The 18,994-nt window shown below is 45.1% G+C and overlaps 1 protein-coding gene across 1 annotated transcript; it reads right to left on the minus strand.

Annotated features, from left to right (window-relative positions):
* Positions 1–2,999: 2,999 nt before the first annotated feature.
* On the minus strand, positions 3,000–5,867 carry LOC130258248 (EF-hand and coiled-coil domain-containing protein 1-like). Its single transcript, XM_056501456.1, has 3 exons — positions 5,319–5,867; positions 4,689–4,778; positions 3,000–3,410 (listed from the first exon to the last, which is right to left on the minus strand). The coding sequence occupies exons 1-3, from the start codon at positions 5,835–5,837 to the stop codon at positions 3,000–3,002; spliced, it is 1,020 nt and encodes a 339-aa protein (XP_056357431.1). The 5' UTR covers positions 5,838–5,867.
* Between the last annotated feature and the right edge of the window lie 13,127 nt (positions 5,868–18,994).

Below are 18,994 nucleotides of genomic sequence, written 5' to 3' on the forward strand. Positions count from 1 at the left end.
GGACATTTCAAACCCTGGCACAGGAACTTGTGCACTCAGAAAAATTCATGTTTAATTCATACAGATTTGCAGGAACACGAATCTGGAAAGTTAAATCAGGAATAGGTGATTACAATTACACACTCCAATTCAGGAAATGTTTAATCACTTGCAGATACTAAAATACTATCTTGACTAAATGCAAACTGTGTGGTTTCCTGTACTAGGGATTATAACTTAAATTCATGGATGGGATTCCAGATCTAAGTGACAGCAAGTAGGTCTCAGATGAAGGGTTAGAAGAGGGATTTAGATGCTAAAAGAGTACTTAAAATCTAAACCTAAAAGAAGAAATAATTTCCTTTATAAATATGAAACTATAAACAGTGTGTAAAGCCCAGAGATTGGACTCATTCTTGAATATGATCCTCTCTGGAAGAAATCTGACTTTAGCTGGAGGAAGCCTGTGGCTCACCAAGACAGTTATTGCAGAACTCTCAGGAGAGATATCTGCAATTGTCAAACCTTTCTGCAGAACACCCAAATGCCCCCATTTCCCTCCACCACTACCTTGCAGCATTAGTTCTTGCCAAATACAAACCCAGCTCACAAACTCTGTGTGGCACCTGCCAAGGGAGAATACTGTTCACTGGAGTGGTGACTGAAACACAGCCTGGCTTAAACAACAGTACAGGTAACAGCATCTGAAACACAGCCTGACATGACTCACACTGCAGTAACAGCATCTGAAACACAGCCTGACAGAACTCACAGTACAGGTAACAGCATCTGAAACACAGCCTGACAGAACTCACACTGCAGTAACAGCAACTGAAACACAGCCTGACAGAACTCACAGTACAGGTAACAGCATCTGAAACACAGCCTGACAGAACTCACACTGCAGTAACAGCATCTGAAACACAGCCTGGTTTAACCAACAGGACAAGTGACAGCCTTGCCAAGTGACAGTCAGAGCCCTGCGGGTTCTCAGCTGTCCTTCCCTCTCCACACCTCAGCCAAGCCATCTCTTCCCCCCACCAAGCACTCCCAGCAGCTCACCCGAGCTGCACCCATGGCTGTGGGCTCCTGCCCATCAGGAGAAAGTGATTCTGTCTGAGCAGGAGGAGTTTGAGCTGCCTGAGCCCCAGTAGGAGCAAGCGGAGGCAGCGGGACAAGCTGGGACAGCCAAGGCTGTGTGGGGCAGAGCTGCTGCTGAACCTTTCCCACCCTAACACACAGCTCTGCGCTGCTTATTCACCATTTTCTGCCACTTTGGGCACCTCTGTGCCACCCTGGGAGCACGAGGAGTGATGGGATTCCATGTGTTATGCAACATGACCACAGGCATGCAAGTCCCAATTATCATTATGCATCTCTGAGTTAAACTGTTTACACCAAGAGCTGTTTGACCTGGATGGGGAGGTGCAAGTGCTTCATGGCCAACAGAGAATCCCAAAGGGTGGAAGCTGGCCTGGGCCTCTGCTAAATCTGCCCCAGGGCTAAAATTGGGGTGTAGTTCCCAAATGGTCAGTCCAGCACCATTCCTGAGCTTGACATTCACTTTAAATTAGCATGCAACTTCTAAATAAGGATTACAAATGAAGGCCATCTTACAAGGAACATATAATTTACATTTCTAAACTCTTTGTTTTGATGTAGCCCATCAAGTTCCTGCTCTGCAAGGCCAGTGGACATTGCTTATTGCCTTTAACCTGTTTCAAGGTGATCTTTTTTATCCTTCACTGTACTTTGCAAAAGCAATTCCATAGGATAAGAACTCATCTTAAATCTTTGGTGCCTAGGAGAACGTGACAGACCTGACAAGTTTTGTGGTCCCTTTTAGCACCAGGAGTTGTTTCATTCATCCAGAGACCCCTGACAGTCACCTTGAACATTACGTTCCCTCACAGTGTCCTTTAAATCCTACAAACATTTAAAAAAATGCTTTTCTTTCCTTTGATCTTCTGCAAGCATGCAAGTATTAACATACACAATACTCACAGACAGACACTGGATCAAATGTTTATTTTTAGAATTCCCTCACTTCATCCAACACTACATTAACTATGATGCCACAAATAACTCACTATGAATTATTCTTAGAAGCAAATAGAGGAAGTGTGAGTTTAGGAAGTGGTAAGGTCTTCAGAAGATGCAATTTATTAAAACACTAGATTTAGTAGTGTAAGTAAAAAAAATATATAAAAATCCTGGTTTTGCTTTGGGTCAGTGAAAATATAAACCAGATTTTATTCCATAGATCAATCTGAAACTTGGTCAAAAATGCCTAACACTTGATAACCTTCAGTGAGTCCAAGTTTTGTCAAGTGAGACAAAAAACAACAAAAGCAGTGGACTATTAAATTCATGACCAACTTTCTGACTTCTGGAAAGATTTGTTTATGCTATTTCAAAAGTGGGGTTTAGTTGCCAAATTTTTTTTGTTTGAGATTCCCACTATATTATTTGGTGGGTTTCAGAACATTTCACCTTCTCTCTTCTATTACCTATTCTGTTAGTGAAGAAGCAATGAAGTCACAGCAAGTTTGAAACCACTGGCCAGAAATTGCCATTTTGTGCTTTTGCCCAATTCCCAGGACATGCTGAACAGCTTCTTTATGAAATGGAGTGTCAGCCAGCTGATTACAGCTGGCTTGGGATGGGACCTAACGACCAGGAAATGCAGTGAAAAAAACAAGTGTGCTGGAAATGCTTTCTGAAGGACTGTCAGGAACTTGTTTTGGGCCTTTCTTGAAGCATTACCATGATGAGCTCTGTTCTAGTGTGTCTGAGGAGTAACTTCAGCTCTCTGTAGATCTGCACCCTCACTTTGGCCTGGAAGGCTCCCAGATCTCCTACAGACCCCAGCCAAGGAAATGCACAAGCAGCTTCTCATTTCCCTCTGGCTACATTTTACAAGGTGTTTTGGAGACATTCAATAAGCACAAGCAGAGATTCTCAAACTCCCTTGTGTCCCAGCACTGTGATTTTACAGGCACTTTTGGACAGACTCCGACCTACCTGTAGTGCTGCAGTTGTGATTCCAGCTGCTGAATGTATCCTTGCAGATGGGGCACCTCGTTAGCTCTCACTTCCAGCTCCTTCACTTTGCCAAGACTGTTCAGGACAGCGTGTCTGGCCTCTTCCACCTTCCTCCTCATCCCTGCCTGCTCCCTCTTCAGGTTACGGTTGCAATCCTCCAGGCTGACCAGAGCTTCCTGAGAGCTCTTCAGCTCCTTCTCCAGCTCCTGACTGAACCTGATGGCTTCTCCAATCTGCCCATCCCTGGAGCTGTGCATGAGCTCCATTTCCTTCAGGACACTTTGGAGGCACTTGGTCTGGCAGTGCTTCTGTGTTAATGGTCTCTTACTCCCTATGAAGCAGGATCCTTCTTCTTTATGGCTGGCACGGCTCTTCTGCAGTCCCACCTGTAATGACCAGGAGCACAAAGCAGGGAGAAATTGATGTGTTTTCATTAACACTGAAAGTGGGTGGATTGTGCTTTGTTGGGCTTTTTAAAAATCACATCTAGTTGATCAGCAACTAAACCTACTTGACCTTTGCCAAATACTGAGACAAGGAAACAATCTCTGCTAAGTAGCTTTTAATATCGAGCTAAAAGTTTAATATTCAACCTACTCACTATATGTTATTGTACAAGTTCCTATGTAGCTTTAATATCATTATTATGGACTGTACTCAGGAGTCAAGTAGTGGGCTAAAAAAGTATTTCCAGTGAGGTTCTGTTCAGAGCACCTGGGGGTGTTCTGGAGCTCTCCTCTTTGTTCTTTTGATTCTTCCTGGGACCCCTGACTGGTGACTTCATGTTTGCTGCTGATTTCCTCTCTGTTTTTAAGATGAAAATGGTCAAAGTGTCTTTGACCTGCCTTGCTGGACACTGTGAAGAGGAACAGTCATCTACTGCAAGTGTCACAGGTGGAGCAGAGTTGTGTGAGTGCTGTGTTAGAACCAAATCAGACCTCGTCAGACCTGCCAGAACAATTGGTCCATGCTGCCCTTCACTGCTCTGCCTGTTCCACACTGTTTCATGCCAGAGTAATTCCACTGCTGCTAAGTGTGGATGTGTTTTGCTGGAGCCAGTACAGCAGAACCAGCAGAAACCAGCCCCAGAATTAATGGGGCTCTGCAGAGGAGCCCCAGACCATTCATCAGCCTGCCCACAGAACTGGCTCCAACTCTGAACCCTTGTGACCACGCTCTGAAGAAAACATACTTGGAATATTTCTGAGGCACTTATGACTGAGGCACTGCATGTGCTTGTGCAGGTAAGAATCCAAAAGCTCTATTTTACTGAAATAGCTCTATTTTACAGGAAAAACCCTGCAGTGGTGCATATCCAGCACCTGGTATCAGCACATCCCGGCTGCACGTGCAGGAGAAGAAGCAGCAGCATTGTACCCGTGGCTTTGTTAAGCTGAACTCCCCTACACTCTGAACAGTGCTCATCACAAATAGATTAAATGGCACACCGGTGCCATACAGTTCTCCTAAAAGGGTAAATCCCTAATCTTTGTAAGTAAACCTTGGTAAAAAGTTAAAGCCGAGCATGAACGAGCAAGCTGGGTCTCAGTCTGGAGGCGGAGGGGTCAGAAACACTGACCCTCCTGGAGCAGCATCTCTCCTGAAGCGCTCGGGGCCACCCGAGCCGCCCCCGGAGCGCGGTGCAGGAGCCGCCCCGGACTCACCTGCAGCGCCAGGCACCGCGCATCGCTGCTCCGCAGGGCGGCCCGCATGTCCTCCAGCAGCTCCCGCAGGCTGCCCTTCTCCTCGAGCAGCTCGGCCATGCGTGTTATAAATGAGCGCAATGGGCCATAAAAGATCAAATAACAATTTAAAGATTTATTGGTTACAGAAAGCAAAAGCAAATTCAGCGCGCTGGACAGCAGGGGAGTCTCCACTCCACCACCTGCTGCACCCACCCCCCCTTAGTCTGTTCCTTTTAAGCTTTTAGGTTTTTGGGTGACGTGCTCCTCCTTTAGTAATTCTGCGCATGCTCCTCCAGTTGCTAGGGGGTCTTTTTCTGCCTTCTGGTGGTCGGGGGATGAGGGCGAGTAGTCTTCCTCAGCCACTGACTCCTTTCTTGGCACTTAAAACAATATGTAATTATGCAAGCAAAGCAAAACACATTCTGGCTTTTTACTTTAAGGCCTATCAAGCAGAGCAAAGCAATTAACAAGTTCTAGCGATATCTTTTTCAAGGTCTGTCTGTCAGAGGATCAAAGCAGAACAACCCCCATTCTGACCTCACAAATCTTGGTGATATTCCTCCAAGGTCTAAAGTCTGTCAGGCGAACAAAAGGCCTCTTATTTATTACAATGCGCTCCTCGGCCCGCTCCAGCGCCACCGTCTCCTGGCAGCGCTCCCGGGAGCAGGGCCCCGGCGGCCGCCGCTCGGGCTCGGCGGGGCGGGCGCGGCGGCGGCGGGGGCTGCGCGGGCGGATCTGGCTCTCGATGCGCTCGCTCTCCCGGCCCAGCGGCAGCCGCGGCCCCGCGCGGGTGCTGAAGTGGCCGCGGAGCCGCGCGTGGAAGTGGCGGAAGGTGAGCTCGGCCGAGAGCCCGTCCCACAGCCCCGCGCACCGCTCGGGCTCCGCCGCCTCCTGCGGCCCCGGCACCCGGCACAGCGTGCGGAGCTCCTCGCCGGGGATGCGGCCCGCCCCGGCGCAGTGCAGGCGCTGGAAGATCTCCTGCAGGTGCTGCTCCGGGCCGGCGGCCAGCACGACGGTCTCGTTCTCCACGCCGCGCTCCAGCCCGTAGCGGCGGCCGAGGGCGCTGAGCAGCCGCTGCGTGCGCCGGCCCGGCCGCCCGTAGGGCTCCCAGCCCTCAGGCGGCTCCATCGCGCCCGCCCGGCCCGCGGCGCTGCCCGAGCATCCTGAGCTCCGCCCGCCCGAGCGCTCGGCCCCGGCCCCGGCCCGCGGCGGGGCGGGACGGGCGGGGCGGGGCCGCCTTTGGCCGCTCCAGCGCCGCGCACGGAGCGCCCGGCTCGCCCCGCACGGAGCCGCGTCCGCCTTTGGCCGGCAGGAGCAGGGACTCGGCCAGAGCGGGCAGGGGCCACCCCGCTCCGTTTGGCCGCCGAGCCTGAGCCCCAAGAGTGCTTCTGATTTCTTAGCTATTGTCTCCCTGCTTTCTCTCTAACGCAAGCGAGACAACAGCATCGCGCAATCCTGTTTGGCAAGTGAGGCTTGTCAACGAGTGAGTGCTTCCACTAAATTAAAAACCCCATGTGCTTGAATGGCGGCCTTCTGTTCGCTCAGGCTTCCTCAGCCCTGTAGATGAGGTGACTTGCTGGTGTGGGTATGTGGGTGTTACGAGGTCTGTGTTAGGGATGAGTAAGTGTTGAAGTCGTTCAAACGGGCTGCCCAAAGCAGTGATTTTAGTCTCTCTCTGGCTGGGGAGTAGGAGCGGCGTTGCTGGGCGCAGGCAGCAGCACGAGCAGGGCTCCTCCAGCGGCAGGGACACGGCAGGAGCCAGAGGGGACCGTGGCACCAGAGGGGACCGTGGCACCAGCCGTGCCCAAGGTCTGAACACGCTGCCAAAGTCAGGCGGTGCCAACAGGCTCCGGTAACAGCCCCGGCACGGCGTGGTGAGGAGCCGGCCCTGGGGGCCATCCAAGGAGTCCTGTCAAGAGCAAATCGTTCTCATATTCTCTCTAAGAAAAAAAAGGAACAAACCAGTGCAGCCGATATGTGAGGAAAAAGAATTCAAGTTCATTTAAAACGCTGCTTTATACAGGGTTTGGTTTCTTTTGAGTGAACTGATGCTAATAAATAGTTGCTCACATATGCTGGGATTTCTCTGCAAATAGGCTTTGATGGGACATTTCTGACCACCTTTGGTTTTGCTCTTGAAGATAAGTCGAGCGCCCGAGTAGCTTTGATGAGGAATGGAGAATTGTTTGTAGCTCAGTATTCTCTCAGAAGGAGCCTTAAATTTTAGCACAGGAGGAAGGAAAGGCAAAGGTTTAAAAGCCTTTCCTTCCTGAAGGGACACACTTTCAGAGGAGTCTGTGAGGAGAAGTCCCCTCAGCCACTGCCAGGGCTATTTGCCTCCTCTGCAGGCTCAGTATTCTGGAGTACCACAAGCCTCAGCTGCCACTGTATTTTCCTCTAAATATTTCTTGTTGTGCAGTACACAGGGAGAATATTTTGTGCTAGATTCTCCTCTGGGCTTTGAGGTGAATCTCAGTAATAGTGATGATTTTCATGTCCAGATGTACTTTTTGTAGGTACTAGCGAAAAGGAAAGATGTTCCATGGAAAATTGCTTAAATTTGAGTGACCACCCACACTAAAAATTACTTCTGTGCTAAAGAATTCTTTTATTTTTTTACCCTGATACGTGGGGTAAGACATTCAGTGTGAAAAAAGTTCTTTGAAGAGATTCAGCCAGCACCTAGCTGTATGAAAATCAAAACAGCAAAAACATAACAAAAGAAAAAAAAAAAAAACAAAAACAAAAAAACAGACCTGTTAAATGTAAAAGTAATAAGGCTGTTTCATCTGTCTCAATATTATATAAAAATCACTGAAAAGAATCTGAGATTCTCAGGACCATTATACAGAAACCTTGAGATATTGGGAATAAATTAAGGAAATTGTAGTGTGCAATTCACAGAGGTAACCTAGTTATTTGGTGGATTTGTTGCAAAATTTCTGAGTGCAGACTGAAAGAAGATAGGGGCTTATGAAACCATGTTTGGGCTTTTACACAGCAGTCTGAAGGATGTTTCTGGTACCAGTTCCAGAGAAGAGCAACACACAACTACTGAGACCATTTCTTTCCTAGCTGTAGACACTTTCACAGTCTACCCCATTGGGAAAAGCACTTTTCAAACTCCTTTGCTGGTTTGAACAAAAGCCCAGCTCCAATAGCAGGGGTGAGTAGTGTGTCCCTGCTGAGCCCATGGGCTGAGCAGTGATTTTGTGGGACACATTTCATAGGCTGTGGGAGTTGTCACGGGGCAGGGAGGGTCGGGCTGGCAGTGGCTGCTCAGGGATGGGTTGGGCCCGGGTCCCTGGAAGGAGCCACTGCCCAAGCAGCTGCGCTGCCCCCGGGCTCTCCTCCCGGCCTTCTGGGCTTTGTTGGGTGGCACAGCCTGTGCCAAGGGGGCCAAGGTGCCTGCAGGCCCCAGCTCTGGGGGAAACAGAGAACGTCCTGGCTGTATCCAGCAATCTGCCAGCTCAGCAGTGGAGCACAGCACGGGCTCACACTCCCCATTGCTCCCACAGATGCAGTGGGCTCCTCAAGACATGTTCCCGATTTCCAGAAGGAAGATGGAAAAGGTTTCTGTCAGGATACACGCTGCTGGCTTGACTTAACGGCATTTCTGGTTGTTTTGGAGCTTGTCTCCATGTTATGCTGTATTGGAATCTAGTATTGCTGGAAAACAAAACGGTGAGCGTTTTGTTGCTCTTCCCCTCAAACAACTTCATTTGACGGTGGCTGTAGAGAGGAAAAACTCCCAGGGAGGCTGCTGTGGACTTGTGGGTGGTCAGTGGTTGTCCACATAACTCTGCTGAGGGTTCTGCTGCTGCCCAGTGCTTTCAGTGGCCTCCCAATTGCTGGGCCTTGTCCTGGGGAGCCGCTGGGGCTGCAGCCAGTGCTGGCTCCCACTGAGGCTGCGTGGCCAAGAGCAGCCCCAGGAGCAGCGGGCAGAGGCAGAGCAAGGTGGGGAGGAGAAAGAGCGGGGAGCAGATTGCCCTTGAAGGGCAGAGGCGCTCTGGGGCCCGCTCCTGGCCAGGGACCCTGCCCAGAACCATCCCCTGCTGGCCGGGGCCTTGAGGGGCCGCTGACCAGCTGGGCCAAGCTGTGCCAGCAGCTCTGGGCCCTGCTGGGAATGAGGCTCCCTGTGTGCCAGCGGCAGCTGGGGCCTCAGACACTCCTCTCTCCACAGGTGCTCCTGTGCAGATTCACAAGAGCAGCCCAAGAGCTCAGGCAACAAGAACTGGACTCATTCCAGGTATTCACATCTGTCCCCATCAGCCCTTGGCTGCACCCCTCTCTTGAGCGTGTCCCAGCACCCACACCTCCAAAACAAGAACCCTGCCCTTGAGCCCCCTGGCCCTGCTCCCTGGCCCTGATTGAAGTTGGGCAGCCTCTGTCGGCCAGGCCAGGGCTATGCCCATGTTTTATGTTCAGATAAATGGAGTTGTTCCATCTATGTCCGGGTGGTAGCAGCAGCAAAGCCCACACGGCACCAGCACTGGCTGAGCTCCATGTCCAGGAGCAGCCATGGATGCCCACGGTGCGGGCAGGCAGGAGCCAGGCAGGGGCTGCTGTGACCAGGGGCCCTGAGGGGCTGGAGGAGCCCATGCTGAGCGTCCCTGGGCTCAGGGCACATCTCCTTCCATGGCATCATCTGGGCCTGAACCATCTCCAGTGGCATGCCCAGAAAAAGAGGGGAGCCATCGAGAGCATCTCCAGGGATACAGCCTGACCCACAATGTGAACAGGCAGAATAAAGGTTTTGCTAAGCAATGGCCCTTTGATAAAGCAAAACATTTATAATCACCGCAGCTCTTTTATGCATATGGGGATATACTCTGGGAGTACAGCTAAGGCCATGAGGTCACAGCCGACTCTGGGGTGACAGCAGGCTGAGGTCACAGCAGGCTCTGAGGTCACAGAGGTCCCAGAGCCCCGTGGTTGCACAGCACCACAGCCACCGACCACTCAGTCCTTGAGCACAACTGTTGCGGCAGCAGCGGCGGCGGCGGCGGCAGTGGTGCTGACATTGGGACAGCGGTGGCAGCACAGCGGTGGCAGCAAGAGCTGCGGGACTGGCAGAGGGCAAGGCACCATGGCCCTTGCTCTGCGCCTCTTCCTCCTGCTCCTCCTGGCAGTGGCCCTGCCTGCCAGGGCTGCCCAGGCAGCTCCGTGGCCAGCGCGGGGAGCAGGTGAGCCGGCGGCCTGGCTCCCCTTTCCCGGGACAGCGCTTCCTTCTCTCCAGGAAGCCTTGGTGTCCTGGGTTGGTGTTTTGACTGACTCCTCACCCTGCCCCCCTTGGCCATGAAGCTGTCTGCTCCCGGGGGAGGGGCCGCCTGGGCTCGGCTCTGTGGACTGGCCTTGGTTTTTTTTTTTTGCCGTGGCTCGCTTGGCTCTGGCTGCTGCTGCTTGTGGCTTTTCGCTGCTGTGGTAGTAGTTCGTTGCCTGGTTTGTTAGTTAGCAGTTTTTTTTTCTTGATTTTTTGGCTTTATATTGCTTGAATTATTTGTTTTAGCTCGCTGTTGTTTAAGGCTTGCTGGCTGGTTTTTTTCTTTCCTTTCTCTCTCTCTCCCTCTCCCTTCCCCCCACCCTCACCTCCCGAGGATCAGCACCAGCTCGCTCCAGAAGAACCCTGCAGCCTGCCTCTGGACACCGGCCAGAGAAGCATCTCGTCCTTCTAGTGAAGATCGAATCGTCCACGTCTCTTTTTCTCTCTCGGTGAAAATTTTTTTGTCATCTGAATCTGTGCTGGAAAGTGTTTCTCTTGTATGTGTTAATAAATAGGTTTTTTTCCACTTTTCCCCCTGAGTAAAATATTTTTTCTTAAGTCCAGTGGGATAAAGAATTGGGGGTTTATTCCCTGGGGAGCTCTTCTGAGGGTTTTTTCCCCTAAGTTTGTCCAAACTAGGACAGTTGGGGATGGTTCTGCACAGGGCTTTAGGGAGGCTTTCCTCTGTGGGAGGGAGAGAGCCCACAGGGGCCCTGGGCTGCTCCAGCCACCCATCCAGGGATGTTGCACAGGACATGGAAAGAGTGCACAGAGTTACCAGAGCCAGCCCAGAGCTCCCCAGGCCCCTCTGCAGCTTTCGTCCTGTCCATTCACATCTGGCCCCTACAGCCTTACCCATCCCATACTGATGAAGTGGAACTATTTTGCTCTAAGGTCTTCCAGGAGGCCAGAGACAAGACACAAAAGACAAGAAATCCACGGAGGCAGCCAAACTTCTGGACCAGATGCTAAGTGATCTGGAGAGATGCCGTGGTGGGTGCATTTCCCTCCCTTGCTGTGCCCAGATCCCTAAGGCTGAAGTGGATCACAGCACACCATGTAAATTCTGTGCTCCCTTCTAGGTGAGAATCCTGGCAAGGCTTATTGCGTAGGTTCAGTGGAAGATGGTTTGCAACACTTGGTTGCTTTTTGCAGGTAAGTTCTAAGCTTCCATTCATAGCATAATTATTGACAACCTGGCAGGAACTAGGTGACTGAAGCTTCTGTGGCTGTTGAGGTACAGGTGTGTCTGCAGGGAGCACTTTCCCAACTCCAGGGCTGAATGCTGTGTACAAACCCAGCTCCCATCACAAGGGTGAGTAGTGTGTCCCTGCTGACCCCACAAGCTGAGCACTGTTTTTGTGGGATCCATCCTAATGAAGTGGAACTACTTTGCATTAAGGTCCTCCAACAGGCAAGGCCCAAGACACTGGACACAAGAAATCCCTGGAGGCTGACAGACTTCTGGACCAGATGCTGAGTGATCTGGAGAGACGCCGTGGTGGGTGCATTTCCCTCAGCCTTCTCCTGAGACTCAGCAGCCGGGGGCTTTCTCTGCACATCTGGACACGCCGTGCCCGGCACAGCGGGAGGGGATCCATGGCAGCCTGGCTGCCCTGCTGCTGCTGTCACACCCTGCAGGGCTGTTTCCCAGCCTGGCCTGGCTGCAGCTTCTCCCCAGCCTCTGCAGGAAGGCCTTTGGCATCAGCTGACAGGGAGCCCAAAGTGCCCCACGGGCCATGCATGCCCTGATATTCCCTGAAATTTCCTGGTCTCACAGCACATCAGAAGGGTCAGCTGTTTGTAGGAGGCAGGCCCCTGCCAGCCCTAATACCCTGGCCTTTCTCTTGATTCTTATCAATGTTTGTCACCAGCATTTGTGCCTAAAGGTGACACCTCCCCATTGTGGAACAACTCCATCTGATCCATCTGTCCCTTTTTCTTTCTCCAGTGATGGAAGGAGAGACTGTGCTGAAGACTGAGTTTCTCAGAGGAAGCAGTGGTTCTGTTCCAGCCTCTGCTGCAGGAAGGGAGGCGATGCCAGGCACAGTCACAGGAGGTAATTGCTGTGCCTCTGGGCCTGAGCCCTGCTGAGCCTTGAGCTGCCATGTGTGCTGCCTCCCTGCCAGGGATGTTGCACAGGACATGCAAAGAGTGTGGTGAACCTTACAGGAAAAGGAACTTCCAGCTTTGGTTGCTGCTGGGCTGTGCAGGGCCAAGGGCTGAGCCTGGCACAGCAATTACCTCCTGTGCCTGTGCCCGTGCCTGGCATTGCTGTTCCTCCTGCAGTAGAGGCTGGCACTGAGCCACTGCTTCCTCCACAAAGTAGCTTCCTCTGCACACACTTGGCCCATCACTTGAGGAAGGAAAAGTGATAGGTGGTTCAGATGGAACCATTCCCCGTTGGAGAAGTGGCATCTTCAGGACGCAATGCTTGGCAAAGTTATGGATAAGGTTCAAGAAAGGAACGGGCAGCAATGTGCTCCCATATGTTCCCAGGCTGTTCCCAAAGCTGTTTTCTTCTGAAATCTCCTGCCCACCCCTCCTCACTTCTCAGCCATTACAGAACTGCTGAGTGGAACATCTGCAGGAAGCCAGGAATTGTTTAGATCTTTAAATTCTTGCCATCCCTCAGTCAGTTCTGTTGCTGTCCCAAGCACAGTCATCATTTTGCAGATTGATTTAGAGAATTTATTTCCTTCTTTTGCATGTGGCCTGTTCCCAAGGTTTTGGTGGGTCCTGGTGACTTGATGAAAACTAAAGCTGGAGTTTTTTCACAGCTCTAACGGCAAACAGAGGCTTTTGGAAGTCCAACCAGACACAAGCATCTCTTAAACTGGCTGCAAAATACCCTTTTCCAGGTATCTCCTTCCTCTGAGTTTTGTTTTTTGCTTCAGCACATCTTAAAAGCTCTTAAGGATGTTCTTGGTCCAGATCCAGAAAATGTTTTAAGAGCTTGCGGCCATTTTGAAATGGAGTTTTATTATGTCGGCAGCAGAAGGGGAAACTAAACTAAAAGTGCCAAACACTTATTGGCTTTGGGGCTTTTCTTTCTATTGATGAGACCAAATGGAGATGGACTCGGATTTGATAGGGTACCTGTCACAGCCCGAGGTGTCTCCTTATACTTGAGATCACGTCAGGAGGACACAAAGGTGGTCTGGAACCCAGTTCTTTCCGATGCCTGCCAATGAGAGACTGCAGGGGGCTGTTCGTAGAGGTGTTCATGGTTGCTTATTATTTTTTATCTCAGGAATGCTTTGTTCAGCTAACAGCAATCTGTCTAGCTAGACGTCCAGGGCAGAATCTGCCTGGCAGAGGCAGGACTTATGTTTTATACTCTAAATTACATACTAGATATTTATAATAATTTTCCAATACAATGCAATCTTGTTAAACTGTCCAGCTTTGTGTTTATCCAATCTGAGAGTGCCAGCATGTCACCCAGCATGGATGACACGGAGGAGAAGGAGAAAGAAGCACACCACGCCCCAAATCCTTCATCTTGGCCACGAGCCCCTTAATGCAAACATTCTAGAAATCTGCTAATTTTACATTCTAACAGTCTAATTTACACTCTATTTATTTTTGCAGCTTGCATTTCTTCTCCTAATGCTGGTAGATTGTTCCAAGGAGCTAAATCCAGCCCCTGAGACACTTGGGTCTCATTCAAGGGTCTTTGGGGACCCCGCCAGGGGGGTCTTGAAGCCCCCAAGGAAGCCAATATTCCAATATTCCCATATTCCAATATTCCACATTCCATCACTCTAATATTCCATTATTCCAGCATTCCAATATGGGGATATTCCAATATTCCAATATTTCAGTATTCCAATATTCCAATATTCCATATTCCAGTAATTCAATATTCCAATATTCCAATATTCCAAAATTCAATATTCCAATATTCCACATTCCAATTTGTGAATATTCCAATATTCCATATTCCAGTATTACAATATTGGAATATTCCATATTTCAATATTTCAGTATTCCAATACTCCATATTCTAATATTCCCTTAGCCACAAATTCCAATTTTACAATATCCCACATTCCAATTTTCCAATATTTCAATATTCCATATTCCAATAGTTCGTATTCCAGTATTCCAATATGGAAATATTCCAGTATTCCATTTTTTACTCTAATATTCTCATATTCCAATATTCCACATTCCAATTCTCCAGTATTCCAATAAGCCAAATTCCAGTACTCCAATATTCCACATTCCAATATTCCACATTCCAGTATTCCACTGTTCCATATTCCAATATTCCTATATTCCAATATTCCAATATTACACATTCCAATATTCTAGTATTCCAATATTCCGAATTCCAGTATTCCAATATTCCGAATTCCAGTATTCCAATATTCCAGCATTCCAATATTCCATTATTCCAGTATTCCAGAATTCCAAAATTCCCATATTCCAATATTCCAATATTCCATATTAGAGCATTTCAATATTCCAATATTTCAATATTCCAATATTCCTGTATTTCATATTCCAATATTATAATAATCCAATATTCCATATTTCTGTATTCTAATATTGGAATATTCCATATTCAAATATTCGAATATTAGAATATTCCAAATTCTAGTACTCCATATTCCCATATGCCAGTATCCCCATATAAAAATATTTCAATATTCCACAATCCTACATTCCAATTATCCAAATTCAAATATTCGAATATTCCAATATTCCAGTGTTCCACATTCCAGAATTCCAATATATCAATATTCCATATTCCAATATTCCCACATTCCATATTCCAATATTCCCACATTCCAATATTCCTATATTCCAATATTACACATTCCAATATACCTATATTCCAATATTACACATTCCAATATTCCAATACTCCCGTATTCCGATATACCGGAATTCCAAGATTCCAATATTGTGAGATTCCAATACTGGAATATTCCGTAGTCCAATATTCCAATATTCCAATATTCCAAGATTTCAAGGTTCCAATATTCCAAGATTCCAAGGTCCAAGATTCCAATATTCCAATATTCCAGTATTCCAAGATTTCAAGGTTTCAAATTCGAGGGTTTCAAGGTTCCATATTCCAAAATTTCACATTCCAGGACTCCAATATCCATTACTCCAATATTTCAGTATTGCATTATTCCCATATTCCAATATTTCAATATTCCACATTCCAATATTTCAGTATTCTATTATTGCTATATTCCAATATTTCAGTATTGCATTATTCCCATATTCCAATATTTCAATATTCCGCATTCCAAGATTTCAATATTCCACATTCCAGTATTCAAATATTTCAATATTCCATATTGCAATATTCCAAGATTCCAATATTCCATATTCCAAGATTTCAAGATTCCAATATTTTAAAAATCCACATTCCAATATTCCAATATCCCATATTTCAATATTTCAGTATTACATTATTCCCATATTCCAATATTTCAATATTCCACAATCCAATATTTCAATATTCCATATTTTAAGACTCCATATTCTAAGATTCCAACATTCCAATATTCCCACATTCCAATACCCCTTTTTGCAATATTCCAATATTCCAAGACTTCAAGGTTCCAAGATTCCAAGATTTCAAGGTTCCATATTCCAAAATTCCACATTCCAAGACTCCAATATCCCTTACTCCAATATTTCAGTATTCCATTATTCCCACATTCCAATATTTCAATATGCCACATTCCAGTATTCAAATATTTCAATATTCCATATTCCAATATTCCAAGATTCCAAGATTTGAAGGTTCCAAGATTCCAAGACTCCAAGATTCCATATTCCAATATTCCATATTATTGTATTCCAATAGTTCAATATTCCAATATTTCAATATTCCAATATTCCTGTATTTCATATTCCAATATTCCTCTATCCCATATTCCAATATACCATAATTCTAATAGGGGAATGTTCAGTATTACATATTCCAGTATTCCCATATTCCAATATTCCACATTCGAATATTCCAGTATTGCAATATTGCCCTATACCAATATTCCAATATTCCTTTACTCCTATATTCCTATATTCCCCTATTCCAATATTCCATATTCTAGAATTTCAATATTCCACATTCCAAAATTCGAATATTCCAATATCCCTCATTCCATATACCAACATTCCCTTATACCAGTACTCCCACATTCCAATATTCCATATTCCACTGTCTCACAATCCAATATTCCAATATTCCAATATTCCAATATTCCCCATTCCAATATTCCAATACTCCTGTATTCCAGTATTCTGGAATTCCAAGATTCCAATATTGCAAGATTCCAAGATTCCAAGATTCCAATAATCCTTTACTCCTATATTCCTATATTCCTCATTCCAATATTCCATATTCTAATATTTCAATATTCCACATTCCAAAATTCCAATATTCCAATATTCCTCATTCCCTTATACCAGTATTCCCACAGTCCAATATTCCATATTCCACGGTCCCACAATCCAATATTCCAAAATACCAAGATTCCAGTATTCCACATTGCAATATTCCAATAAGCCTGTATTCCAATATTCTGGAATGCCAAGATTCCAATATTGCAAGATTCCAATACTGGAATATTCCATATTGCAATATTTCAATATTCCACATTCCAGTATTCATATATTTCAATATTCTATATTCCAACATTCCAAGTTTTCAAGGTTCCAATATTCCATATTCTAAGATTCCAATATTCCAATATTCCCACATTGCAATACTCCATATTTCCATATTGCACTATTCTACATTCCAATATTCCATTATTCCTATGTGCCATATTCCAATATTATAGTATTCCAGTATTCTAATATTGGAATATTCCATATTCAAATATTCGAATATTAGATTATTTCACATTCTAGTATTCTATATTCCCATATTCCGGTATCCACATATACAAATATTCCAATATTCCACATTCCTTCATTCCAATACTCCAATATTGGAATATTACATATTCCAGTATTGCAATACTGGAGTATTCCATATTCTAATATAACATATTCCTATGTTCAATGATTCCAATATTCCCATACACCAATATTCCAATATACCATATTCCAAAATTTCAAAATTCCAATATTCCAGGATTCCAACATTCCCGCAATCCATATTCAAATATTCCCACATTCCATATTCCAATATTCCCACATTCCAATATTCCAATAATCCAGTATTTCAATATTCTGGAATTCCAAGATTCCAATATTGCAAGATTCCAATACTGGAATATTCCAATATTCCAATATTTCAAAATTCCACATTCCAGTATTCAAACATTTCAATATTCCATATTCCAATATTCCAAGATTCCAAAATTTCAGAGTTCCAAGATTCTAAGATTCCAAGATTCCAATATTTCAGATTCCAAGATTTCAGAATTCCTATATTCCAAAATTCCATATTCCAGTATTCCCATATTCCAATATTTCAATATTCCACAATTTTAATATTTCAATATTCCACATTCCAAGACTCCATATTCTAAGATTCCAACATTCTGATATTCCCACATTCCAATATTCGAATATTCCAATATTCCAATATTCCAATATTCCAATATTCCATATTTCAAGACTCCATATTCTAAGATTCCTACATTCTGATATTCCCACATTCCAATACTCCATATTACAATATTCCAAGATTTCAAGGTTCCAAGATTCCAAGATTCCATATTCCACAATTCCACATTCCAAGACTCCAATGTCCCTTAATCCAATATTTCAGTATTCCATTATTCCCATATTCCAATATTTGAATATTCCACATTCCAAGATTTCAGTATTCTATATTCCAAGACTCCATTTTCTCAGATTCCAGTATTCCAATATTCCCACATTCCAATAATCCATATTTCCATATTGTAATAGTCTACATTCCAACATTCCATTATTTCTATATTCCATATTCCAATATTATAATATCCCAATTTTCTATATTCTAGTATTCTAATATTGGAATATTCCATAATCAAATATTTGAAAATTATAATATGCCAAATTCTTGTACTCCATATTCCCACATGCCAGTATCTCCATATACAAATATTCCAATATTCCGCATTCCTACATTCCAATAATCCAAATTCAAATATTCGAATATTCCAATATTCCAATATTCCATATTCCAAAATTTCAATATTCCACATTCCAGAATTCCAATATATCATTATTCCATATTCCAATATTCCCACATTCCATATTCCAATATTCCTATATTCCAATATTCCACATTCCAATATTCCAATACTCCCGTATTCCGATATTTTGGAATTCCAAGATTCCATTATTGCAAGATTCCAATTCTGGAATATTCCATATTCCAATATTCCAAGATTTCAAGGTTCCAATATTCCAAGATTCCAATATTCAAAGATTCCAAGATATCAAGATCCCATATTCCAATATTTCAGTGTTCCATTATTCCCATATTCTAAAATTCCACATTCCAATATTCCAATACCAAATGTTCCAATATTTCAGTATTCCACATTCCAAGACTCCATATTCTAAGACTCCAATATTCCAATATTCCAATATTCCCACATTCTAATATTCCATATTTCCATATTGCACTATTCTACATTACAATCTTCCATTATTCCTATGTTCCATATTCCAATATTATAATAATCCTATATTCCATATTCCAGTATTCTAATATTGGAATATTCAGTATTCAAATGTCCGAATATTAGAATATTCCAAATTCTAGTATTCTATATTCCCATATTCCAGTATCCACATATACAAATATTCCAATATTCCACATTCCTACATTCCAGTATTCCAATATTGGAATATTTCATATTGCACTGTTCCAATACTGGAGTATTCCATATGCTAATATGACATATTCCTATGTTAAATGATTCCAATATTCTCATACAACAATATTCCAATATAACACATTCCAAAATTTCAATAATCCAATATTCCAATATTCCACTACCCCATATTCTAATATTCTGGTATTCCAATTTTCCAATATTGCAAT

Source organism: Oenanthe melanoleuca, chromosome 12, assembly GCF_029582105.1.
Source record: "Oenanthe melanoleuca isolate GR-GAL-2019-014 chromosome 12, OMel1.0, whole genome shotgun sequence".
NCBI classification, from domain to species: Eukaryota; Metazoa; Chordata; class Aves; order Passeriformes; family Muscicapidae; genus Oenanthe; species Oenanthe melanoleuca.